The sequence below is a fragment of the Podarcis bocagei genome (assembly GCF_964188305.1).
Source record: "Podarcis bocagei genome assembly, chromosome: 3".
NCBI lineage: Eukaryota > Metazoa > Chordata > Lepidosauria > Squamata > Lacertidae > Podarcis > Podarcis bocagei.
This window is the reverse complement of record NC_138127.1, coordinates 75,248,018-75,275,225: the sequence shown is the minus strand read 5'-3', so window position 1 is coordinate 75,275,225 and position 27,208 is coordinate 75,248,018. Positions and strand designations below refer to the sequence as shown.

At 42.4% G+C, this 27,208-nt stretch overlaps 1 protein-coding gene across 4 annotated transcripts in view; it reads left to right on the top strand.

Annotated features, from left to right (window-relative positions):
- Positions 1-27,208, top strand: part of RBKS (ribokinase) — a 78,278-nt gene that overhangs the window by 349 nt on the left and 50,721 nt on the right. For 3 of the 4 annotated variants that reach the window (XM_081186467.1, XM_081186465.1, XM_081186466.1), the window contains exons 2-4: positions 14,237-14,369; positions 21,362-21,425; positions 26,311-26,373. In XM_081186467.1, the coding sequence (XP_081042593.1) occupies positions 14,358-14,369; positions 21,362-21,425; positions 26,311-26,373 (139 nt within the window). In that variant the 5' untranslated portion in view covers positions 14,237-14,357. Of the gene's footprint in view, positions 1-13,816; positions 14,092-14,236; positions 14,370-21,361; positions 21,426-26,310; positions 26,374-27,208 lie in introns of those variants that run through there. The other variant, XM_081186468.1, reaches the window with a different exon arrangement.

The window sequence follows — 27,208 nt, the reverse complement described above, 5'->3', positions numbered from 1 at the left end:
CTGGTTCGGTTTTCTTAAGGCTCTTACAGCGAAGTGGCTGCAGAGTCCAGGGAGAGGAGGAGGCGTGTTGGAGGCTGCAGCCCTGCAAGCCCAAGCCTCTGGAAGTAGAGAGAAGGGGGGAAAGAGCAAACTCTGGTCTTAGTGGCGAAGTTCATCATGGCCAACTGGAATGGAAAGAGTTGCAAAGACAGCAGGAGCCCCAAGTGAACTGGTTTCTCTCTTCCCTCCACTGCAGTTTGCTTGAGGGGCTGATGTCAGGTGGCAGTTGAGGGGCAAAAGGCCCAATGGTCCTGATATTTCAGCAAAGCTGACAAAGGGTCTCTCTCTCTCTGCTGCAGTCTAATAGATATCATGAAGGTTTTTTCTGAAGCATGCCTAAGATGTACACTTGGGAGTAAGTCCCTGTAAACTCTGTGGGTTGCATGCAGCAGTACACTGATGTGAGCCATTCTGCTAGCACAATTTCTCTTTCCACAATGGAACATTCTCCTCATTTCCACACAGCCCCAGCTTGTTCTGGGTCCTGTCCCTCACTGCCCCCAAACCCTCTGGAACAGACGTAGGGAAGAAAGTAATGAGTAATCCTTTTTCACTTGCACCAATTTTAGAACTAATTATTGCACTAGCACAACTGTTTCATTGCATACCACCGGTGCTTCCCCCCCCCCTTAAAAAATGTTTAGGGGTACTCTCATTTTGATTCAAGAAAATCACCATTTTATAGTTCAAATTGGGAAAAATAAATACAGTAAATGGACAAAAGTACAAAGATTAACAAAATGTTTATGGGTATGCGTACTCCTGCACCCCCCCCCAAAGAAACCCCACTGCATACCACCCAGTGTGACTTACTTCTGAGTAAATATGCAGAGAGGTGGGTTTCAATGGTGCACGCTTAGGATCGTGCTCCTAATAAGTCCAAAATAAATACTATCCTTTTGTAATTGCAGTCACCTCTCTGCACATATTGAACTGAAGTAGGAAAAAAACTTTATCCGTTTGTGTGTTGATTGTGAATACAAATTGTAGTTAAAGTACCTCCATGATTCTTTCTGGAGCAAAAATCAACTTTAATTTGTGAAAACATTCAAGCTTTTGAAGTAATTTTAGGTTCACATAGCTTTTTTGTGCGAGAGGGAGAAAAAATTGAGGTTAAGCATTTGCATAGTCTTATAGATCAATGTATCCCAATGAAACTATCACCGTGGACTTTGCCTTTTCGGTTCTCATGAGTTAATACGTTAATAACTCATAGTGTGATATACAAGCAGAACTGAAGAGTTCTAATTCCTCGTGCTCAGTGTGACTCAAGTAACCATATTCCTTCCAACTAAGACAAAAGTACCTACTTTGCATCATGTCCACTGATGAAAATGAAATAACCTGCTGTTTATACAGGAAGGATAAGGTACAGTCCACAATGGATCCCATGTTCTGCCATTATGTATTCTCCATTCCCTGACATTATTTACTTAGTATCCCATTTTTACCAGAGTTAAAGAGAAGTTCACAACAGTCATAAGATGTAAAAGATCTATCAATAGCCTTACAGTCATAACGACAAACAAAAAGACCCCCAAGAACATAGGAAGCTACCTTATATCAAGTCAGGCTATTTGCCCATCTATTCTTTCTGGGTGTGGCTTTCCAGGGTTTCAGGCAGGGATGTTTCCCAGCATCTGCCACTAGGTCCTTTTAAGTGGAGATGCCTTAAGGTTGAGCCTAGGCCCTTCTGCATTCATCGCAAGTGCTCTGCTGCAGAGCTGTGGTCCAGTGGAAACAGGAATATCTGCCTGATACGCTTTTGCCTTCCTACTGCAAATGAAAGTATTGTTCTGAGACCACTGTGACCTGCTACAGAAGTGATGGGTGACTTATGTATTTAGTCAGTAATTTCCAGGAGCACTTTTCTTCATTTGATGGATTGTTGATGACTGCTTCAAAATTCTTACAAGTGTCTTTCAGAGGATTCTGGAGCATGTTCTAAGGCAGTAGCCTTGAATAATTTCAAACCAGGGACCCACCTTTAGCCCAAACATACATTGGGAGACCCATTTCTTTTCTCTTTTTTGCCACCTGCTGTTTCAAATCTCCTTAGATCATGGCCCCATGTTGGGTCCCAGCTCACTAGCTGAAGATCAGTGGTCTAAGGCAGAGATGGAAAACTTTGGACCACATGTCTCTATCTGGCCCTTAAGACTCTCGCTGTTCCTCTGGCCACATCTCTTACTGGCCCTACTCAAACCCTCAAGTAATTTTGTGTGGCTAGAATGTTTCCTTGGTCTCCAATAATTTGTCTTGTTTGGATGAGGGCTGGAGAGGTGTATGTGTGTGTAGAAACCTCTGGTATTTGTGTGCCTGAAATGTAACCTGTTGTGCAAAAGTAAGTCTTCCATCCATTGTTCTTCCCACTACACACCAGTGGCTCCTAGAAGGTTGTCCCTGAAAGAATGCAGTCCTTGGACTGGAAAAAAACAAAAACCCTCCAACCCTGGTCTAGGTTGCAGTCGGCTGACAAGCACACAGCCAGGTTTGTTAAGCTCACTTGTCACCCTAGAATGCTTCCATTACTTTTCTTCAACTATGCATTTCAGGGTAAATCAGTAATAGTTCCCCAACAGTCTTTCAGGCAGCATATCCATAATTATCTATCTTCTCATCAAGAAATTCCTGAAGAGTTTCAGTTAAATCCCAGAGTTACTCGGAACACACTTTGCAAATACTAATTTAAGCAAATATTTGGAGCAGATTACTTATTACTGCTAATGAATAGCCTTTATGTTTGTTCCCTAAAACTAATTAGACAGGGAAGAATAAAACTAAAATAAAAAATAAAATAAAATAAAAATATGCCATCTTTTGCAAAATTAAAAACACTTTTGTGTCCACACTGACTTAAGTACAACAAAGAAAACACTAAACAGATTGGTTTAAAATCTGAAACTTATGGTTTATTGTGATGTTCAAACACACACTGTTTCCCCCCACTGCATTCTGTTGTATTGATTGTCAATGTCAGTGACTCTGTAAAGCACCCCTGAATTTTGGCATATGTAGGTTTCTTCCCCCGGAAAGTTAAGGCTATAATACCATTACATAATTACCTGGGAGTACATTTCATTGAATTCAGTGGGACATATTTGTGAGAAGCGATGCATAGTATTTCACTATAAAAATGCTAAAAGGCCCTCATGAGACCTTGTTCTTTCATTTTGTATAAGAAGGCTAGCATGTTTTGTGTATACTGTGTTGAAGATTGATGATAAGCCTTTAAATGTTAGAATTTTAAATGTCTGTTGGTGGCATTGGCATTTTAATTGTTAACAGTGGGAGAGACTACGGTGTGTCAGGTCTATTAACACCTGACGCTCTAGAAAAGGGATGTTAAAGCTAGAATAGGAACCTGTGGCCCTCCAGATGTTGTTGGAGTCCAGTTCTCATCCACTCCACCTGCTGGTCCAAAAACTCTCTCTCCCATTTTGCTCTAGAAGTTAGGAAACTTTATGTGGGAATAGAGGATTGGGAATGGCTTACTACAGCCCTACCCTCCAGTATCCTGCCAGTAAGTTGAGAAAACCTTCAGTCTTTAGCTCATTACATGAATCTACACACATATTGCCTTATTCTAGTGGAATTTAATTCCGGATCAACATATATGCTCATGTAACATTGCAGGAATGCTATAGAATGGCAGTGAAGGGAACTTAGAGATGGTCAGTATTGGCTTAAGATCTGCATAGCATTTCATGCAGTTGAGAGTTCCAGTACACAAGGCTAGTGAGAATGAGACACACTAAAAATAACTGAATTTAAAATGGAAAATTGCTGTAATAGATGAAATTAAATGCAGAGAGCTATGCTGAAACAATCAGAGCAATAATATTGCTTCCTTCTAATTTTTTTGAGAACAAGAAAAGTTGCAACCCTGAAACCAAGCACGTATGCTTGTTGTGGGCAAACAATATTTCAGTTCTTACCCTCTCATGGGGATTCATTTGCGTCTGGCTTGCTATTTTCACCACCCAAAAATAGAAATCGCATCCTGATTTCTAGTCCTATCTTGTACTCAGTTCTGTTAATAATAATTTTTAATAGGCTGATTGGCTGAGGAGGAACAATAAAAAATATATGCCTTAGATTTTAGGAAATGATAAAGGCAGCATCAATCTACCAAAGCTTAACACTGAGTAACAATAAACCATAATCATAAATACATTCAAAAGATAGGCAGAGTAATCCTATACTTTATTCTGCCGGAAATGGCTCTGCGAATGGAGGCATCTGCAAGTGTATTAGAAGAGTTCTGCTGGCGTATTTGTCATGCCACCAGTGTATTTGGCATTCCACCAGCATAGCATTTATTTGAAACATTGATATGCCATCTTGAAGAGTAAACTCTTCCAAAGAGGTTTCCAATAAAATTAATATATAGTACAATATACTCACAAGTAAAATATCAGCAAACCAACAGCTGATAAAGCAAGCAACCCACAATTTACTAAAATATAATTGCAGCCAACAATTGGCAATTTACAACATAAAATCTTACTAAAAAAAAAAAAGCAATTAATACTGGTAGGTTTAAAAATGCAAGTTTCAAAATAAGGCAGGGTTGACTCCTTCCAGACCTCTACTTGCAAGGAGTTCCACAGGCAGGGCCTGTCACTCCAAAGGCTTGATCTCTGGTTGAAGAGAACATAGCCATCAGGGTTAGTAGCCACGGACAGCCTCATCCTCCATGAATTTGTCTAAGCCTCTTTTAAAGCCATACACACATAAAGCTGTATGTAAAAGTGTATTTTAGCTTCTTATACCACACAGACCTATTGTGAAGCTCAATTATATGTGGTGGCACCTGGTTCCAAACATCACAGTAAGGAAATGGCGTAGTTCATGGGTAGGCAAACTAAGGCCCGGGGCCAGATCCGGCCAGGTCATGAAACCTGAATGGCATGAGATGTGACCTGGGGCAGGGAGTGGGTAACTATCATATTATGATTAAAAATAAATCATTTTGAATAGTAGGGAAAAAAATGTTGAAGAAGTCTAAGCAAAAGGTTAGACAGGTATTTTCAAGATATGCTTTAGGTCATGGGTAGGCAAAGTAAGGCCTAGGGGCCGGATCTGGCCCAATTGCTTTCTAAATCCAGCCCGCGGACGGTCCGGGAATCAGCGTGTTTTTACAAGATTAGAATGTGTCCTTTTATTTAAAATGCATCTCTGCTTTATTTGTGGGGCATAGGAATGCATTCATTTCCCCCCACCCAAATATATTCCGGCCCCCCACAAGGTCTGAGGGACAGTGGACCGGCCCCCTGCTGAAAATTTTTTTTGACCCCTGGCTTTGTTTGTGGTAAACTCTGGCTTACTAGAATTCACAAACATGCAGTTTCTCTGAGAGGAGTTCATTGCTGCTTTGCTCCTACCCCCAGTGGGTTGTTTTTTTTTATTTCTCTGCCAAGCAAAGTTTGGCTTGGCATGTTGTCTGAACATAAGCTCTTAAGTTCTCTTCTTGCTAGCCATGAGCAGTCCCTGTAAGCAATAGTTTGTCATACTGTGGCAGGCAAACAAGGACAATTGTTGAAGGTATTTCTTTCCCATGAAGCCCAAGATACTGAATAGGTTATTTTTCCTTCCGGGGTACCAACCCTTCTCTAAAACGTGTGTATGCAATTATCTTTTGCTTCTGTCTGCTCTGTGCAACTCCTCCTTTGATGTGCAACCATGAACAGTATTGTTTTTAGAATGTTCTGTCTTGGCCTCATTATTTCTTTTTTCCAATTACAACAAGTTGTTTCCATTCCCTTCATAGATTTCCCAAAAACCAGTTTTCTAGATTTGTATCTTCCCAAGATTTGAAAAAAACTGCTTTGGGTTCTTTGAGGAGAAAATGAATTTCCTTCCCTGCACAGCCCTTATCTCCGCCTGCATTCTTCCACTCCCCACGATCTGCCTAGACTTCTCCACCTTCCCTTTGTCTTTCTCTCCTCCTCTCCAGAATGCGTGCCTTCTTTCATGTTGGCGAATGTGCCTGGAGCCACCTTCCAGCTCTTTTTCTCCATCCAGCCTTAAACACATCTATAAACCCTCAACAAAACATTTGAGTTATCATTCTGTTTCATTGTTAGTTAGCCTGTAATTAAAGCTGTTCACCCGCAAAAAAGAAAATACATTATACAGATCTCTAAGCAGGCACTTGACTAAAAGCCCTAAACCTTTAAAATGTTTCACAGTGGCCAGTTGCATTTCTGATTTTCATTTTCTAAATGGTTTGTTGCCACAGAATATATTCATTGTAGTCACTGGGCATGTGACCCAGAGTCACTGAAGGTATCATCCAAGATACCAAGATGTGTGTCAGAAGCCTGGCAGTTGTGTTAGTTGTTCATTTGGGTTCCACTAACTAGGTTCTACTTAGAGTAAAAGGTAAAGGTACCCTTGACCATTAGGTCCAGTCGCGGACGACTCTGAGGTTGTGCGCTCATCTCGCTCTATAGGCCGAGGGAGCCGGCATTTGTCCGCAGACAGTTTTTCCGGGTCATGTGGCCAGCATGACTAAGACGCTTCTGGTGAACCAGAGCAGCGTATGGAAACTCCGTTTACCTTCCCGCTGGAGTGGTACCTATTTATCTACTTGCACTTTGATGTGCTTTTGAACTGCTAGGTGGGCAAGAGCTGGGACCGAACAACTGGAGCTCACCCCATCACAGGGATTTGAACCACCGACCTTCAGATCGGCAAGTCCTAGGCTCTGTAGTTTCAATGGTCTGGTTCACTCACAAACCATGGTTTAGCATGTGCAGGGGGGACTCCCAGGTTTAGCATGTGCAGGGGGGACTTCCAGGGAGGAGACTGTGGCTGTTTGGCTCATGCTTTAGCTCTCTCCAGGCTAACCATGACCTGTAACCAAGGTTTGTCCTATGGTTTTACAGTTCATGGTTTGTTGTTGAAACATGCTTGATGTGTGGCAGGAATATAACAGATGGGACAAGGGGCAAAGTGGAGAGCTTAGAATCGTAGAAACAGAGAAGCAGAAGTAACCTCAAAGGCAATCTCGTTTAACTCCATGCAACCGAAAATCTACTGTTGTGCAGCAAATGGCTTAGTTCATAGGTAGGCAAACTAAGGCCTGGGGCCAGATCCAACCAGATTTCCTTCTCAGTCCGGACCGCGGACGGTCCAGAAATCAGCATGTTTTTACATGAGTAGAATGTGTCCTTTTATTTAAAATGCATCTCTGGGTTATTTGTGAGGCCTGCCTGGTGTGTTTACATGGGTAGAATGTGTGCTTTTATTTAAAAAGCATATCTGGGTTATTTGTGGGGCATAGGAATTCATTCATTCCCCCCAAAAAATATATATATATATATAATAATCCGGCCCACCACATGGTCTGAGGGATGGTGGACTGGCCCATGGCTGGAAAAGGTTGCTGATCCCTGCTCTATAACTTTCAAGGCAATCCATTTCTTCCCCAAGCAGCTCATACCATGAACACATACTTCCTGAAGTCTAATTAAAATCCCCTTTATTGTATTTTGGGGCTATTGGTTCATGTACTGCCCTGTGGAGCAACAGAAAACAAATTTGCTCCATCCATGTGATATTTGAAGATGGCTGTTGTGTCACCTCTAAATGGTCTCGTCTGTTGTGTGTCCCCCACAACTTTCTTCATACGTCTTGTCCTCTAGGACCCTTGTCATCTTTGTTACGCTCCTCTGGACATGCTCCAGTTTGTTGGCAGCCTTCTTAAACTTTGGTACGCAGAACCACAATCCCAGTAAAGATCGGCTGGATGCAGGATAGTAACAACTGAGGAGCGGGGACTGAGATTAGAGATGTTGGCCAGCCCTGAGAGGATGAATAATAAATTCTCAGATGGTTCAGATCCTGCAGATAGAAACAGCACAGGAGTGTGTAAGGACACATGGACATTTCCAGAAACTTGTGTGTCCTGCAGTGATCCCTAGGCTAGTATGAACTGTTGGTGTGTGTTCGTCTGTGTGTATGTTTAAGCAGGCTACTTTAAATGTTTATTATATTTGAAGGCTGATTTATCCCAGCTGTCATTTCCACTTTACACAGTCTTCTCTGTTTTCCATAGAGGTGAGGTCGCTGTTTGTAGTGCTAACTATTTCCATGGCAGTAGACTGTGATGCCATCAGTGGAAGATTTAGGCATTCCTCTGAGTACTGGCAATTAAAAATTATGGATTGTGAGATAAGGCTTGCCTTTACCAAGCTCCATGGCATTATAGCCCACATGGGGCTTGGAAACCATTGCTTAATTCTTTGGGGCCTTAGCATGGGTAATGGAATAAGTGAATTGGCGTTGTTTGATCTTAGAAGGAAAACAGTTATGTTTAAAATGAAATAAAATGAGCAACTCGAAAGCGTCTTCTGTGCCTGGGTGGAAAGAACACATATGAATTGGAGTCTGATGACTACAGTTTGTGCACTGAAATTCCCGGAGAAATTTCTATTGCTATGCATCAGTTGGGAGCATTTCAGTTTGCCTGTCACATGACATTGTTTTTGTCCCTTTAGCCAACTCCAAAGAAACATGCAATGAAATAACTAGCTTTAGCCCTTATCATTACATGAAACTTAGAAGTTAGCCCCTCTGCATTCAGTAGAGTTTACTTCCAGGTTAGTGTGCATATGATTGTGGCCTTAACCTTTCAATCATGTGCGTTTAAGAAATATGTTTACCAGAGATCAGTAACCTTTTGATATTAGATAGTATGATTGCAAAAGTGTGTCAACTGGCTTTGTTCCATTCCAGTCAAAGATATTTGAGATTCAGGTATGCTGGATTAACAAATTTATGGGCTACAGATCTGATCATAGCACAGGATTCCTCCTGACATCTATGGATATATCCTCCTTTAAATTATGTATTTTGGGTTATAGGCAATGTTAATCATACTCAGAGTAGACCCACTGAAATTAATGGATATGACTAACTTAGGTCCATTCATTTCAATAGATCTCCTTTGAGTAAAGCTTAGTGTGTCTACTGCTACAGAAGCAGCCCATGAAATGGATCGGTTAAAAGTTGTTATGAAATAGGAGAAGGCTATACCGTATAAACAATTTGGAAAACTATTCTGCTGGAATTGCACCAAATGTGTTCTTGTGCATAGAAAATTAAGATAAAAATTAGAAAAAGGGATTAGTAGCACTATGGAAAGTGTGTGGGGAGGGTAAATTTAAAAACTGTTTCTGTTCCTTAAAATCTCCACTGGATGCAGCTATTTTAGCAACAGTTTAACAAAAATGGAATCATTCCAGTGGAATTTTAACAGTAATCAGGTCAGGCCCCTGAGCAGGGTTAAGGAAATTTTGAGTGATAATAAGGCCGCTAGTATTTGAATATCTTCAAATAAGAGAGAGTTCAGATACAGAGTGGAATTGAGAGAGTTAAATACTGTTGAAGAATTAATTTGAGAGAAACCAAGAAATATGCTGTTTGAAATTTACCAAATTATACTGAGTAAGAGAGAAGACAGAAAATAGGATTACACTTGAACATGGGAAGCAATGATAGGAGAGGGGGTTCTAGAGGATATGGGGGAATATATGAACAATATGAATTGTATTGATATCATTAATAGAAAACTCAAGTTATAAACTAGGTGATATTCAACTCTCTTAAAAGAGTATATGTGATACTGGTAACAGTAACTCTTGGAAGTGTTGAACAGGCAGAGTGGATGTTATCCACTGTTGGTGGACTTCCTAGAGGCAAAACATTTATTTCAAGAAATCATGTTTAATATTAGCAGGATGTCTTTTATATGGTGTTAGCAGCTAGGATGCTGCATGTAAAATACTGGGGGAAAGGAAATTCCTCTAAAAGAGTGGTTCACTAAACTATGGGAATTTGCAACTGTAAGTAAAATTAGGTGGAATTTAAGGGTTAGACAAGAAAAGCAGAGGATTAATAGCTTTGAACAAGAATGAGACCTGTTTAAGAATTTTAAGGATGATCATGTGTAACACTGTGAGCAGAGGGTTTCCCACGACTGGTAGAAAGTGGCATGAGAAGTGGTGTGTGGCATCACGTTGGCATCAGTTGTCAGTCTAGTGCTAAAAATGAGTGCTGTGTGCCAGACTGCAGAAATCAGGCTGTGGCTGCAGACATGGCTAATATTTAATCCTGATGAGGGTTAAGAGGGCAAGAAATAATGCAATCACTTCTGGGTGGTAGAATTCTGATGATGCAGTTTCTTCTTTGCCATCAGACCCATTATCTGGACATAAATTGAATTTGTAAGTCTTGAACTCCGAACGGATAATATAAGTGGCACCAGCTTCCAAGGAATCTGGGAAAGGAAGGAACTTATAAAATCCTGTTGTCAAACCTAAGGTATGGCTGGCATCCTTGTCCTGCCCTTTTCATCTCTTATGTACAAGCTGTGAGAGGCTATCTTCTCATGCCTTGTCACAAGTGTGCTCAGTTGCCCACATTGCTGAGATGCAGCCACCCTGAGCCTTTGTAGTAGTGTCAGAAGAAGGACATTTCTCCCAGTGATCTATCTCCTTGCCTGATCATCCTCCATGGATCCTCCATGGGAATGTGAAACTCGACTCACACAGGAGCCAATTTGCCCCAGATCTTGTATTATATGGACTCTGTTCATTCTTACAGCTCAGTCCAAAGGTGAAATCAACAAGACTTGCAAAAGTAAGATTCTTCATAGACAATATGTTGAGCCAGGCTCTTCTGTTAGCAACCTGACTACTGAGTATTTGTCCCAAGCAAGCCCTCACTCTGATTGTCATAACCAAAGTTGTGAGGAACCAGTGGCAAGACTTCAGGGACATCCTGTGATGATCGGAGAGTCCCTTACCTACACCACTGTAGGCTAGGACTATAGGCAGGGACTCCTTCAAATGCATTATACCTTCTTGATATGAGATAATTTTTTAAAAATTGCAGTACCATGAGTAAATCTGACTTCCTCCCTCTCTCCCTTATTTGGTGGTTTTTTTTCAAACTTACTTGGACTTTGGAGGTTGAGAGACGTGCTTTGGATCCCCTGCAAAGTTTTCACTCCATCTCACCATATTTTAAGATATTCACAAACTGAACATTGTGCTGTGTTGTCAACACCCTTATAACATTTTTTGTTGCCAGGAACAAAGTCCTGTGTAAACATCTTCTGCTATGTGGCATTTAGCATGCCTACTTGCCAGTTCTTTTGCCCGTTTCCTTGGTTATTAAGTATTTTCTTCAAAGCAATGCATTTAAGACTTCTGCTCAAAACTCTTGATGTGTGACAAACCCAGTACACCAAGGTTTATAAGCAGATCACTTGCTGTTGAAGATTTCTCTTTAAATTCCTTTTATTTAATATGCTTCTGTATACTTTCTATACATATGTGCAGGGGAGGAGGTCCTATTGAACAGACATGCTTAAAATTGCAGAGCAAAGTGACAGGTTGTTGAGCTCAGCCCCAGCGCACAATTTAACATGTTGCTCTGTGGTAGCAGCAGCTATGGCAGTTGCTCTCAGACCCCTTATCTGGATGGTCTTCCCCAGCCGTAGGTAGTAGGGTTTCACTCTTTGTATCAGTTTTTATTCCTGTATGTGTTAATTGCTGAATGAACAGTGCTACAAATAAATGAGTCACTGCTCCACTTTCCTGAATGAAACAAAAATAGGATGGGGGAAGGAGGTCATATCAGATTTTTCCAGGGGTTTTTGTTTTGCATCCACATTTCTCTCATGATGTAACATACGGTAAGTAAGGACCGATGAAGAGAGGCTATAGATGAGAATTAATTTAGTCGTACTGTGGGATTTCTGATAGTCTTTGGCAAGGCAGTAAATTTTGACCACTGAATACAAACGGTTTCAATCCATCTCTGAGTTAATGTTTGAAAAAATACTTACGTGAGACCTTTTCTGTTACTTATTTTAAAAAGTACTTGGAGTTCCCCAGTAAAAACCTACCTGAGTTTTGAGATCTGTGGGGAGGCCTGGCTTGTGGTACCCTCATGAGTATGAGCTGGAGTGAGTAGCAGGGTCTTCTCAGTGGCAGCACCTCATTTTTTGAACTCCTGCCCAGCTGTCCTCTTCTTTATATTCATCCAGATAGCAGCTGGTGACCTAACTATTTCTGCAAGTTTTTAGAGCATAGTGAGAGGAGCCCTGTTGGATTAACTGAGTGTGCTATGTGTTTTAACTTGTTTTTGTTGAATTTTACAAATGTTAGCAGCTCTGGGATCTGTATGAGGAAAAGCAGGTATAAGAGGGGGGAATATTTTTGTGCCACCTACCCTTCATCAAGTCAGGTTCCTGGGTGGTGTGCAGCATATATCGTGTCAAATTTCTGAAATTGAAAGATGGCAGCTCACACACCAGGTGACCATAGAGACTGGGAGTTCCCAATATGGCACCCTTAGACACCCTGATACCTGCAGATACCTGTCAGTTTCTTTTTTTAAAAAATAAGACTTTTGTAGGGGGAGTTGGTTGTTTGGGGATGTGTTCTTTTCTTTTATGGTTGATCCCTGATAAAAGCAGAATGCATTCCTGTCTATCATTCCATCAGTCCCTCAAGAAGAACCTTTCAGAGAGGCTGTGTCTCAAAGCACCATCAGCAGTGACATGGTGCCAGAAAGAGAAGAGGTAGTGCAAAATAGCTATTATATTAACAAAGGTCAAGATTAATTGGTAACATGCACAATTAAACTGGGAAGAAAATTGGGGAAAGAGTCGATTTAATTTAATTCTGATTACATTACAGAGTGTGCTGTATACAGTGGAATGGAAATTATGTTAACTCATCTGTAGACTATTTCAGTGGTGTGCACATATCCATTTTGCTTGCAGTGTATGTAATTCTAACCATGCTTACATCAGAAATAATTCCCACTGAGCACAATGGGAATTATTCCTTGATAAGTCTGCGTAAGGTGGCAGTCTGAATGTTTATGTCAGTTATGAATTACCATAGAAAATGTTGTAGGCAACAATTGTGAACATCCTAACAAAGTTGTTTGGGTTTAGTTTGTAATGTTAGCTGTTTCTGCGTATGTGTGCTTTTGGTCTATTATGCAGTTTTGTGGCAATGTTAGTAAGTGTAGAATTCCGATGCTTCCTTAATCGTACAGATTACTCATCATTGTCAATTCAAAGCAGCAGTCTGAACTGCCTTTTAAGCTAGTCTGATGAAAAGCAAAATCTAATAATTGCTTCTCATTGCAGAAATCTGTGACAAGATAATAGCATTACATTTTAACAATACTTCTATTTTATTAATAGCTGTATCGGTAAAAGTGAACCTTCCATAACTGCGTATAGATGAGTGTTTGGGAGTATGTTTAATATGCAAGGTGGAAATGTGTTTGAGGAAGAATTGTTCTTTCTGATGATTGCTATGTGTGTGTGTGTGTGTGTGTGAGAGAGAGAGAGAGAGAGAGAGAGAGAGAGAGAGAATTACATAGAATTTGCTGAGTGGTTTTCATCAGATTCCTGGCATAATTGTGCAATTGCATTTTTTGTAAAAAAAAAAAATCTAGTTAGCTTTTAATTTTTTTATAGCATATGTAATCATTAGCAAAGGTAACTGAAAATGGTAATCCAGCCACAGTGGGGGAGCACCAGCTTCCCTAGCCCTATGCAAAGCTGTTGACCCGGGAACTTTAAAGCTTTATTTTGGACCTTGTGGTTCTTGGTACCACCTTCTGCTGTGACATATCTGTTAACAACAAAGTTCAATGCATCTGTTGTGAGGCCTGTTTTTCTTCGCGATAGTTATAGTGGTGGAGAAGATTTGAATGGAGAGGCTTATAGTGAAAGAGACTGCATTTACCTATACAGTGGTACCTCGGGTTAAGTACTTAATTCGTTCCGGAGGTCCGTTCCTAACCTGAAACTGTTCTTAACCTGAAGCACCACTTTAGCTAATGGGGTCTCCCACTGCTGCTGCCGCGCCGCCAGAGCACGATTTCTGTTCACATCCTGAAGCAAAGTTCTTAACCTGAGGTACTATTTCTGGGTTAGCGGAGTCTGTAACCTGAAGTGTCTGTAACCTGAAGCGTCTGTATCCAGAGGTACCACTGTACTGGATTACTATTGTAAGTACTTTTGGATGTATCCCAATAGCTTTGATTCCCCTATTACATTATGTATATGCCCAATTAGTATGAGGTTTGTAATTCTTTTGATTTCAGTTGTTAATTCACTCAAACCCCATATTATATTTCTTTCTTTAACTGCCAGCCTTACCACACGCCTGCCAAAAGCTGGAGAAACCATACACGGTCACAGGTTTTTCTCTGGATTTGGAGGGAAAGGTGCCAACCAGTGTGTCCAAGCTGCTCGACTTGGGGCGAAAACCTCCATGATATGCATGGTAAGCATCTTCTGGGTTCACACCTGCCCCAAATATACATACGGTCGTAAGTGTATTTTAAAAAAGCAACAGTGAAAAACAAATGAAGAACGGAGGGTTCAAGTCAACTTTCTAGCAGTGCACCTTAAGCTAGCTCCTCAGAAGCCTGGTTAGAAAGCATGGTCTTTATTGCTTTTCTTAAAAACCACAGTGGGGCAAGTGGGGCATATTTTCCTCAGGAGGGAACTTGATACAATGGGTATCCCCACTGCAAAAAGCTCTGTTTGTCAGGCTTCAGGGAATCCGACCCCCCACCCCAGTAGGCTGCCAGGGAGAGTTCTTACCAATGTCTTTATTCAGTATTCATAGAGAGGCTTAGAAATGGTGTCTCTTAGAGTAATGGCATTGCTCCGACTAATCCCCATCCCCCTTCTCTCCTCAATCGTCAACAGCGCCACCCACTTTACGGTGGCTGCTTAGGGACATTTGCCAATGAGCCCTTTGCTCTCATGTTTTCAATGCTCACTTGGTTCTGGGAGAAGTGAGGTCTGGATTGCTTTCTAGTGATAACGTGACAGCCAGCTGCTCCTTCTGTTTTCCCCTCCTCCTCTCCCGTTATTTCCCAACTCTGCCCTTCCTCTACCTCTGAGTTGTGACTTTCCTCAAACCACTGTTGTAAATCTATACTGTCTTCCTCTTCTCTGGAAGGTTCAGGAGGCGGAGGCGGTCTCCACCATTCCTCCAGTCCCTGACACTGTTTTGTAGTATCAGTATTTGAGAGTAGCAGTACTTGAGATGCTAGTGGCACTGTTTATAGCTCTGCTCAAGGGAGATATAGGAGTGGATAGTCTTTAAGGTTTCCCAGATGCAGACCATTTGAGATGGGAATAGGCTGTAGCTCAGTGGGTATAGCATACAGAAGGTCCCAAGTTCACTTCCTAGCATCGCCAGGTAGGGCTGGGAGAGACCCCCTAGCTGACTTTCTGGAGTGCTGCTGCCAGTTACTATTTTTATTTTATTATTTATTTAATTTCTATGCCGCCCTACACCCAAAGGTCTCAGGGCGGTTCACATAAAATATCAAATACATAAAATCATATCAAATACATAAAATCAGTCATTGTCAACAATGCTGAGCTAGATGAGCCTATGGTCTGACTTGGAATAAAACAGTTTCCTATGTTCTTATATTCCTATTTTCCAAATTTCATTGGAATCAGCCCAACTCCCATCAGTCCTGACCATCAGTCCCAGACAGCATGTCCAGTGATCAGGGATGATGAGAGCTGTAGTCTTAACATTCAGACGCAAGCGCTCCACTCCTCTTTTGAAGGCTGAAACCTGCACCTTGGACTTCTAATAATGCTTTAATGGACTAGTGAAAACCAACCAACCAACCAACCCTGTATTGCTGCATCCTGGACCAGCTGATGTTTCAAAAAATGTCCTCAAGGGCAAGCCCATGTATGTCATTAGTCAAGGCAAGAGATAGCCAAATCAGGCCGGACAATGGTTCAGCCCTTCCAGAAAGCGTTCTCCCAACTGGTGACAATAACTCCTGGCCATAGATAGACACATCAACTTAAAGGAGCAAAGCCAAATTGATCGGCTCTCCTAAGGAGTGTGGCCCTACATCCGCCTTTAACAGACCATCCACCCCCAGCATCTCCATTTTATCTGGCTGAGCTTCAGTTTTGTTCCTTTGCAGCGCTTTAAGAATGAAAGTCGCCTCTGAACCTCAGTTGTGCTTTGTTAGCAAAGGCTTGGGTTTGCTAAGTATGGAATGTAAAAAAGCTTTCAAATCGTAGGTCACTGCCAACTGCATCTGAAACAGCATTGCTGTTTTCGTTACATAATGGTGTGAGTGCATCTATGACAACAATGAATTTGGAAGCTGAATTATGACATCCTAAACTATGATTTAATCCCCCCTCACCCCAAATTGACCTTACTAGATTTTTAATTTTTGATAACAAAGTTGAGATTCCAGTGCAATAAAAATAAGAAATATACTTCTTTAAAAAGTTGACCATAGAATTTAGTTATGCAGAACAGATAGTTGTTGTTGTTGTTAATTGAATTTATACACCACCCTATACCTGGAGGTCTCAGGGCGGTTCACAGAAAAAAACAACCCAGACCAACCACAAAATACATAATCAAAATAAAAACAACAACCCAATAACCCTGCCCCCAAACCCCACATTTTAAAAGGGCATAGTGCAATAATAAATGCTTGCAAATACTCCTGCCCATCCCAATATAATTAATTTGTAGATTAACAGATTATTTTGATTCTGTAGGCCAATCTTAGCCAACAACATCATGCTGAAAAATTGGATACTAGGCTGGTGGGAGGGGCAGTCCAAAAATCAGGAGGGCACCATATCATTGCAAAACCAATTATCTTCCCATTCAAAGAGTCTTGCTTTTGTTATCAAATGCTTGAAGGAAGAGGCATAAGAAAGAAATGACCCCCAAATAGAAGGTATATTCTTCCCAAAGACCTGTCCTTGGATCCAGTCCCTTCCAACTCTACAATTCTATGAAATGAGTACCATTTTTTTTTTATTCCTGAAATCAGTGGCTTGAAGCAAAAAGAAAAATTTAAAAAATCTTAGATGGTTTTATGCTGCATTCTGCACTACCGTGATGCATTGAACCACACAGAACACTCTTGGGAAGCATAGCTAATGTCAGCTCTGTTAAAATGTTAGCATAGGAATCAAGGACCGACTGGGAATCTTGAAACCACAAATTGCTCCTGCTCAGTTTCAAGAACCACTTGACATGTTTATTTGTCTAATTCCTCTCTGGTCCGTGACCACAACAGTCCATCTTTACCAAAATGTCCCTGATGTCTATGTTCTCCCTTAGGAACAGTGATATTCTTTAATGGCATCTTAATAGCATCTTCTAAAATGCTTTGTCTTGCTATATGCTTTTGAAATCACTTTCAACCCATGGTGCTAAACATTCGCTTAAAAATCTGGTTTTGTGGAGCTTGTTTTATGGATATCCTATTTTTGCATTTTTAAAATACTCTTCTCCCAGAGAGACCTTACACTACATTATAGAATCATAGAATCATAGAATCATAGAGTTGGAAGAGACGACAAGGGCCATCGAGTCCAACCCCCTGCCAAGCAGGAAACACCATCAGAGCACTCCTGACATATGGTTGTCAAGCCTCTGCTTAAAGACCTCCAAAGTAGGAGACTCCACCACACTCCTTGGCAGCAAATTCCACTGTCGAACAGCTCTTACTGTCAGGAAGTTCTTCCTAATGTTTAGGTGGAATCTTCTTTCTTGTAGTTTGGATCCATTGCTCCGTGTCCGCTTCTCTGGAGCAGCAGAAAACAACCTTTCTCCCTCCTCTATGTGACATCCTTTTATATATTTGAACATGGCTATCATATCACCCCTTAACCTCCTCTTCTCCAGGCTAAACATGCCCAACTCCCTTAGCCGTTCCTCATAAGGCATCGTTTCCAGGCCTTTGACCATTTTGGTTGCCCTCCTCTGGACACGTTCCAGTTTGTCAGTGTCCTTCTTGAATTGTGGTGCCCAGAACTGGACACAGTACTCCAGGTGTGGTCTGACCAGAGCAGAATACAGTGGCACTATTACTTCCCTTGATCTAGATGCTATACTCCTATTGATGCAGCCCAGAATTGCATTGGCTTTTTTAGCTGCCGCGTCACACTGTTGGCTCATGTCAAGTTTGTGGTCAACCAAGACTCCTAGATCCTTTTCACATGTACTGCTTTCAAGCCAGGTGTCACCCATCTTGTATTTGTGCCTCTCATTTTTTTTGCCCAAGTGCAATACTTTACATTTCTCCCTGTTAAAATTCATCTTGTTTGTTTTTGCCCAGTTCTCTAATCTGTCAAGGTCGTTTTGAAGTGTGATCCTGTCCTCTGGGGTGTTAGCCACCCGTCCCAGTTTGGTGTCATCTGCAAATTTGATCAGGATGCCCTTGAGTCCATCATCCAAGTCGTTGATAAAGATGTTGAATAAGACCGGGCCCAAGACAGAACCCTGTGGCACCCCACTAGTCACTCTTCTCCAGGATGAAGAGGAACCATTGATGAGCACCCTTTGGGTTCGGTCAGTCAGCCAGTTACAAATCCACTGAGTGGTAGCATAGTCAAGACCGCATTTTACCAGCTTCTTTACAAGAATATCATGGGGCACCTTGTCAAATGCCTTGCTGAAATCAAGGTAGGCTACATCCACTGCGTTCCCTTCATCTACCAGGCTTGTAATTCTGTCAAAAAACGAGATCAGGTTAGTCTGACATGACTTATTTTTCAGAAATCCATGCTGACTATTGGTGATCACAGCATTCCTTTCTAGGTGCTCACAGACTGTTTGCTTAATGATCTGCTCCAGAATCTTCCCTGGTATTGATGTCAGACTGACTGGGCGGTAATTATTTGGGTCCTCTCTTTTCCCCTTTTTGAAAATAGGGACAACATTTGCCCTCCTCCAGTCTGCCGGGACTTCGCCTGTTCTCCAGGAATTCTCAAAGATGACTGCCAGTGGTTCTGAGATCACATCTGCCAGTTCTTTTAATACTCTTGGATGCAGTTCATCTGGCCCTGGAGACTTGAATACATCTAAACTAGCCAAATATTCTTGTACTATCTCCTTAGTTATTCTGGGCTGTGTTTCCTTTGCTGAATCATTTGCTCCAAATTCTTCAGGTCGGGCATTGTTTTCTTTATCGGAGAAGACTGAGGCAAAGAAGGAATTGAGGAGTTCAGCCCTTTCTGTGTCCCCTGTTTGCATTTCACCATCTTCTCCTCTGAGTGACCCCACTGTTTCTTTGTTCTTCCTTTTGCTACGAACATACCCATAAAAGCCTTTTTTGTTGCTTTTAACCTCTCTAGCAAGCCTGAGTTCATTCTGTGCTTTAGCTTTTCTGACTTTGTGTCTACACGTGCTGGCTATTTGTTTGAATTCCTCTTTGGTGGTTTCCCCCCTTTTCCATTTTTTGTACACATCCTTTTTTAATCTTAATTCAGTTAAAAGTTCTTTTGATAGCCACCCTGGCTTCTTTAGGCACCTTCCATGTTTCCGTCTCATTGGTATTGCCTGACGTTGTGCTTTTACTATCTCCCTCTTAACAAACTCCCAGCCACCATGAACTCCCTTTCCTTTTAGTATTGCTGTCCATGGGATCACACCCAGCACTTCCCTAAGTTTTATGAAGTCGGCTTTCTTAAAGTCAAGAAATTGAGTCCTAGTATGCTTGGCTGCTTCTTTCCGCTGTATAGTAAACTTCAGAAGAGCATGATCACTCGCGCCTAATGATCCTTCCACTTCTACCCCATTAACCAGGTCATCAACATTGGTTAGGACCAGATCTAAAATGGCTGTTCCTCTTGTTGCTTCTCCCACTTTCTGGACAATGAAGTTGTCTGCAAGGCCAGTGAGGAATCTGTTTGACCTTATGCTCTTGGCTGAGTTTGACGTCCAACAAATATCCGGGTAATTGAAGTCCCCCATTACTACTATCTCCCTTCCTTTTGCATGCTTGGCCATCTGTTCCAGGAAGGCATCATCTATGTCCTCCGTTTGGCTTGGGGATCTATAGTAAATTCCCACAATGAGGTCTCTGTTATTCTTCTCTCCCTTAATTTTGACCCAAATGCTCTCACTTTGGCTTTGAGGTTCTAAATCTTGGATCTCTTCACAGGTATACACATCCCTGACATATAACGCCACTCCTCCTCCTTTCTTGTCTGGTCTGTTTCTCTGAAATAGATTGTATCCCCCCATTATTACATTCCAATCGTGGGACTTATCCCACCAGGTTTCAGTGATGCCTATTATGTCATATTTAGTTTGCTGTACCAAGAGCTCAAGCTCATCTTGTTTATTTCCCATGCTTTGCGCATTAGTGTACAGACATTGAAGTCCATTAATCATTCCCCCGTGTCTCTTATTTAAGGATTTTTTCCTCCCACCACTAGGTCCGCGTGCTGTTTGCTCCATTTGGTCTATGACATTTGGATGATCATCTTCATTAATTGATAGACTCCTACCTTCAGGAGCACTGTCTCCCTCCCCCACATTAGTCAGTTTAAAGCCCTCCTGATGAGGTTTCTGAGATTTTTGGCAAAAACATTTCTCCCAACCGTTGTGAGGTGCAGCCCATCGCTTGCCAGAAGTCCATCTTCAAGAAACTGCAGTCCGTGATCTAAGAATCCAAACCGTTCCTGTTTACACCATTTGCGAAGCCAGCTGTTCACTTCCACTATTTTCCCCTCTCTCCCTGGGCCACGTCGTTCAACTGGGAGGACAGACGAGATGACAATTTGTGCATTTAGTTGCTTCAATTTCCTGCCGAGAGCCTCGTAGTCTCTTTTGATCTTCTGGAGGCTATTGCTTGCAGTGTCATTGGTTCCCACATGAACCAAGAGGAAGGGGTATTTGTCAGTGGGTTTTATGATTCCTTGCAATCACTTTATACGGTGAAAGAAATCCCAAGTGGGACATTGTAGAATCCTAAATATGAGTTGCAGCAATACAGCAAAATAATATGCCTATTAAACTTTCTGGGTGGAATTCAACATATGGTATGTGCATGGGGAACAAGATTCATTCCCACAATAAGATGTTTCCACCCCCTCCTCCCACCCCATGCACCCCTTAAACCTCTTTGGAGCTTCCCCCAAACCTTCAGAGCGGATTTAAGGGGTGGAGGAAGTCCCCCACTTGTTTGAATGGACCTTGTTATGCTCACGGAACAACTTAGTTAAATCCCACCTCATGTATTTGAAATGGTCTTACAAAACAGGAGTGCAGAATGCTTTAATGTTAAAATTTGCTGAAACTACAGCCTCAGTAAGTCAAGATGCACAAGAAGAGCGTGTATCTTTCCCCCCTTGTTGATATAGAATATTTGCATTTGGAATACAAGGCTGTGACACGTGTGCAATATATAGTTGCATAACATCAACTAAATGTAAGAGATCTAATGTTTTTTCACTTTTGCTGTGTAGGTTGGGAAGGATTCCTTTGGCAATGATTATCTTGAAAACTTTAAGAAAAATGGGATTCCCACAGGTAAATGTTTCATATTTTAACTATGTTGCACCCAAGTAAATCACAGACCATCAGCGGTATGGGGGTGGGGGCAGCAGTGGCATCCTCCCAAGGCTGGTGAGACAGTAGCAAGATCAGGAAAGCTCTGGGTTGGCAGTGGCAGCCTGCAGGTGTATGCCCACCTGCAGAGCCGCTGCCAAGCTAGAGCTCCCCTGACTTCTCCATCCCCACATCCTGTCCTATAGCCATCCTGATGAGCACAGGCCAGCCAGAGGCTACTGGATTAGACCCATGGAAATGAATGGGCAGGCTTCCAAGCAGTTTACAAGTATGCAAACCAATTACACAAGCATTAAAATATAAATATCCGTAATTAAAATACCCAATAAAACAGCACTGTAATTGAAGCAGGAGAGTCATGTCAAGAGATCAAGGGGAAGGCCTGCTTAAACAGGTATGTCTTAAAAAGCTGGCCGAATGCCAATACAGATGGGGCCTCTCCTTTTTCAGCAGAGTGGTTCTTCCACAACTAGGCCACTGGTGAAAATCGTTACAGTGTGACATGGCTAATTGGATTCCGTTTGTTCATCCTAATGCCCTGACCCTGGCAATGCAGGGGAAGTCTGGCTTTCTGATAACCTGATCCAGAGTTGTTACTTGCGCAGAAAGCCCTAAACAACACCTTCAAACCGGTTTGGCGACTGATAGTTAGCAAGTGCAGGTCCCATAGCCCAGGTATGACATGTACCTGGCAAGGGGCACCACCCACCACCCAGGCAACAGTCTTCAGCACCAGCTGCTATGTTCAGAATAGCCTTAAGGGGAGCCCCACACAAAGCCCATTACAGTTGCCTAAATGTAAGGTTGGCGGTTCCGCGACGGGGTGAGCTCCCGTTGTTTGGTCCCAGCTCCTGGCAACCTATGGTTCGAAAGTATGTCAAAGTGCAAGTAGATAAATAGGTACCACTCCGGCAGGAAGGTAAATGGTGTTTCCGTGTGCTGCTCTGGTTCACCAGAAGCGGCTTAGTCATGCTGGCCACATGACCTGGAAGCTGTACGGTTGGCCAATAAAGCAAGATGAGCACCGCAACCCCAGAGTCGGCCATGACTGGACCTAATGGTCAGGGGTCCCTTTACCTTTAAGCCGCACAGAGTGTCTGGGGCAACCCAGTCAGATGGGCGACAAGTAATAATAATAGTGTTTTAATTGTCTTTATATGTAGTTGTATAATAATAATAATAATAATAATAATAATAATAATAATAATAATAATAATAATAATAATAATAAATTATTTATACCCTGCACATCTGGCTGGGTTTCCCCAGACACTCTGTGCAGCTTCCAACAGAATATTAAAATACAATAGTCTATTAAACATTAAAAGCTTCCCTAAAAAGGGCTGCCTTCAGATGTTTTCTAAAAGTCTGGTTGTAGTTTTGCTCTTTGACATCTGGTGGGAAGGCGTTCCACAGGGCGGGTGCCACTACCAAGAATTCCCTCGGCCTGGTTTCCTGTAACTTGGCTTCTCGCTGCGAGGGAACCGCCACAAGGCCCTCAGCACTGGACCTCAGTGTCCGGGCTGAATGATGGGGGTGGAGACGCTCCTTCAGGTATTCTGGACCGACGCCATTTAGGGCTTTATAGGTCGGCTCCAACACTTTTGAATTGTGCTCGGAAATGTACTGGGAGCCAATGTAGGTCTTCCATACTGGTGTTATGTGGTCTCGGCAGCTGCTCCCAGTCACCAGTCTAGCTGCCGCATTCTGGATTAGTTGTAGTTTCCGGGTCACCTTCAAAGGTAGCCCAGCATAGAGCACATTGCAGTAGTCCAAGCAAGAGATAACTAGAGCATGCAACACTCTAGCGAGACAGTCTGCGGGCAGGTAGAGTCTCAGCCTGCATACCAGATGGAGCTGATAAGCAGCTGCCCTGGACCCAGAATTGACCTGTGCCTCCATGGACAGCTGTGAGTCCAGAATGACTCCCAGGCTGCGAACCTGGTCCTTCAGGGGCTCAGTTACCCCATTCAGGTCCAGGAAGCCCTCCACACCTGCCTACCTCCTATCCCCCCAAAACAGTACTTCAGGATTCAACTGTCAGGATTCAACCTCAATCTGTTAGCTGCCATCCATCCTCCAACCACCTCCAGACACTCACACAGGACCTTCACCGCCTTCACTGGTTCTGATTTAAAAGAGAGGTAGAGCTGGGTATCATCCGCATACTGATGAACACCCAGCCCAAACCCCCGATGATCTCTCCCAGTGGCTGCATGTAGATGTTGAAAAGCATGGGGGAGAGGACAGAACCCTGAGGTACCCCACAAGTGAGAGCCCAGGGGTCTGAACACTCATCCCCCACCACCACTTTCTGGACACGGCCCAGGAGAAAGGAGCGGAACCACCGTATAACAGTGCCCCCAGCTCCCAGCCCCTCTAGATGGACCAGAAGGATGTTATGGTCGATGGTGTCAAAAGCTGCTTTGAGATCCAGCAGAACTAGGAAACAGCTCTCACCTTTGTCCCTAGCCCGCCGGAGATCATCGACCAGCGCGACCAAGGCAGTTTGAGTCCCATGATGAGGCCTGAATCCCAACTGCAAGGGATCCAAATGGTCCGCTTCTTCCAGGCATGCCTGGAGTTGTTCAGCAACCACTCGCTCAATTACCTTGCCCAAGAATGGAAGATTTGAGACCGGGCAATAGTGGGCCATATTGGCCACATCTAAATATATTTTTTAAGGAGCGGTTTAATAACCGCCTCTTTCATCGGGTCTGTGAAGGCTCCCTCGCAGAGAGAAGCATTCACCACCCCATGAAGCCCGTCGCCCAGCCCTTCCCGGCTAGCTTTTATAAGCCAGGATGGGCAAGGATCAAGGAGACAGGTGGTTGGTTTCACTCATCCAAGCAGCCTGTCCACATCCTCGGAGGTAACAGATTGGAATTGATTCCACGCAACTTGACTAGACGGGACTCTAGCACTCTCCCGCCCCAGCCCTGCTCCCACGGTGGAGTCTACCTCTTCCGGAATCAGAGCGACTTTATCTGCAAAAAACAGATAATACAAATGTTTTATATTGTATTGTAAGATTTTTCAAGATGCTTTATGGGAGGTGATTCATAAATGAAATTAATAATAATAATAGTTCAGCATTGTCTACTACATTGAATGTTAGCAGCTCTCCAAGATTTCAGACAAGGACTTTTCAGAGTCCTACTTTAAGATGCCACGGTTTGATGCAAGTGCAAAGTACTTGCTGTATACCTGAGCTACAGTCTCTCCCCCAAGACGGAGGGATAAATTATAGTAATGAGACAAAACTGTCCTCTGAATCCATCATTAGTTGAGATTTTAATCTGGAACTAAATCAACAGCCATTATAATAGTTACAATGAAATATTAACAGCATTTGAAAGCTAGCTAGGTGGCATTTCTAAGTATTGAGTTGGATGCTACACACAAGGAAAAAGAGCCACCTGTGTGGTCTCTTTTGTAGTTGTTTATGAAGTCCAAAGGGGAATCTGCTTTGGAAAGACGCAGAGGCTGTATTCACATCAACACCGCACTAATAATTTCTATCCAAAGTCCTCTTCCTCTACTCAGCAAAGCAGGCCAGCAGAGGCATAGGAAGTTTGTAAAACTGTGCGAATGAAACTCAAACAAAGTGGATAAAGAAAAAGAACATCTTCATAATATTATAATTCTAAGTGACCCAATGTAGTTGCTTGACAGTATATTCAAGATTGGGGAAATGTACAACTGTGGACATCATCGTGTGCAGAAGTCATATAAATGTTTATTCTGCCATGTGTACGTGAATTAACAGTACATTGCAGCTTCCAGTAAAGTCTGTATTAAAAGCCCGCTTTTGCTGAAACAGAGAATTAACTGCAGTTAATTAATCTGAGTTTGTTTTTATTGTCTTGTGATTTTATTTTAGCACATATGAGGTTCTCCTCACCCTCTGGTATAGCTGCATTTCTATATATATATATACAATGGTACCTCGCAAGACGAATGGCTCGCAAGACAAAAAACTCGCTAGACGAAAGGGTTTTTTGTTTTTTGAGCTGCTTCGCAAGACGATTTTCGCTATGGGCTTGCTTCGCAAGATGGAAACGTCTTGCAAGTTTGATTCCTTTTTCTTAACACCATTAATACAGTTGCGACTTGACTTCGAGGAGCAACTCATAGAACGCGGTGTGTTAGCCTTTTTTGAGGTTTTTAAAGACTTTGGTGATTTTTGAAGCTTTTCAAAAACTTTCCCAACACCGTGCTTCGCAAGACGAAAAGAATCGCAAGACGACAAAACTCGCGGAACGAATTAATTTCGTCTTGCGAGGCACCACTGTATATATATACACACACACATATATATATATATGTATGTATGTATATATATGTGTGTATATATATATGTGTGTGTGTGTGTGTGTATATATATGTGTGTGTGTGTGTGTGTGTGTGTGTGTGTATATATACATACATACATATATACACACACACACACACACAGAGTAGTACCTCGGGTTACATACGCTTCAGGTTACATACACTTCAGGTTACAGACTCTGCTAACCCAGAAATAGTACCTTGGGTTAAGAACTTTGCTTCAGAATGAGAACAGAAATTGTGCAGTGGCGGCACAGCGGCAGCAGGAGGCCCCATTAGCTAAAGTGGTTTTCAGGTTAAGAACAGTTTCAGGTTAAGAATAGACCTCCAGAACGAATTAAGTTATTAACCCAAGGTACCATTGTTTACACACCCCCACAACCCCACACACCCCAGTGGATTTATTCTAGTTTTCACTTTTCCTAATGGCATTTTTTTTTCATTCTTTTTTTAAAATTGCCATAAGTACTGTGCTACAACATTATGTCTTATTTATTTTATTTTATTCTAGAATTTGTGGGCCAAACAGAGGATGCTGCTACTGGAGCGGCTTCGATCATTGTCAACAAGGAAGGTGGGTATCTAGGGATATTCTGAATTTTTTTCCAACTGTTGTTCTAATGAAGTTGCTGGGTTTTAAAGGGGGAAGGGAATCAATCATTTTTCTGGGATTCTGAAAGTTAAAGTGGCCGCCGCGCCCCCCCCCCCCCAATATTCCTTAGGTTTGAGCTGCACTGTGGTTTAATGTTCACTGAAAATTAAAGTTCTCCTCACGCTTGGACAATAAATAACTGTTGGGGCAGAGGTAAAGAAAAGAAAAACCAACCCAACAACATCCACGAAGGACAGCACTACAGTTCAATACATTAGTCAGTACAACATTACTCTTGCCATTTACATTATCCTCGCTTAGCGGAATTAGTTTGCTCGGTAACAATAAAACCTGCAATTTTATCCTGCTCTTCCTTTTCTCACAAGCCTTCGTAGATAGGTTTTGTAGCATTCATATTTTCAAGAAAAGGTCATTTATAACAGAAGGGAGAAGAGCTGTATCTCATTGGTAGGACATCTGCTTTGCATGCAGAAGGTCCCAGGTTCAATCCCAGGTTACACAGCAGAGCCAACGGAAGCCAGGCTATCCCCATCCAAATCGGGACACGGGTGGCACTGTTGTCTAAACCACTGAGCCTTTGGGGCTTGCTGATTGGAAGGTTGGCGGTTCGAATCCTTGTGATAGGGTGAGCTCCCATTGCTCTGTCCCAGCTCTTACAAACCTAGCAGTTCGAAAGCACACCAGTGCAAGTAGATAAATAGGTACCACTGTGGCGGGAAGGTAAATAGCATTTCCGTGCACTCTGGCTTTGGTCACGGTGTTCCGTTGCGCCAGAAGCGGTTTAGTCATGCTGGCC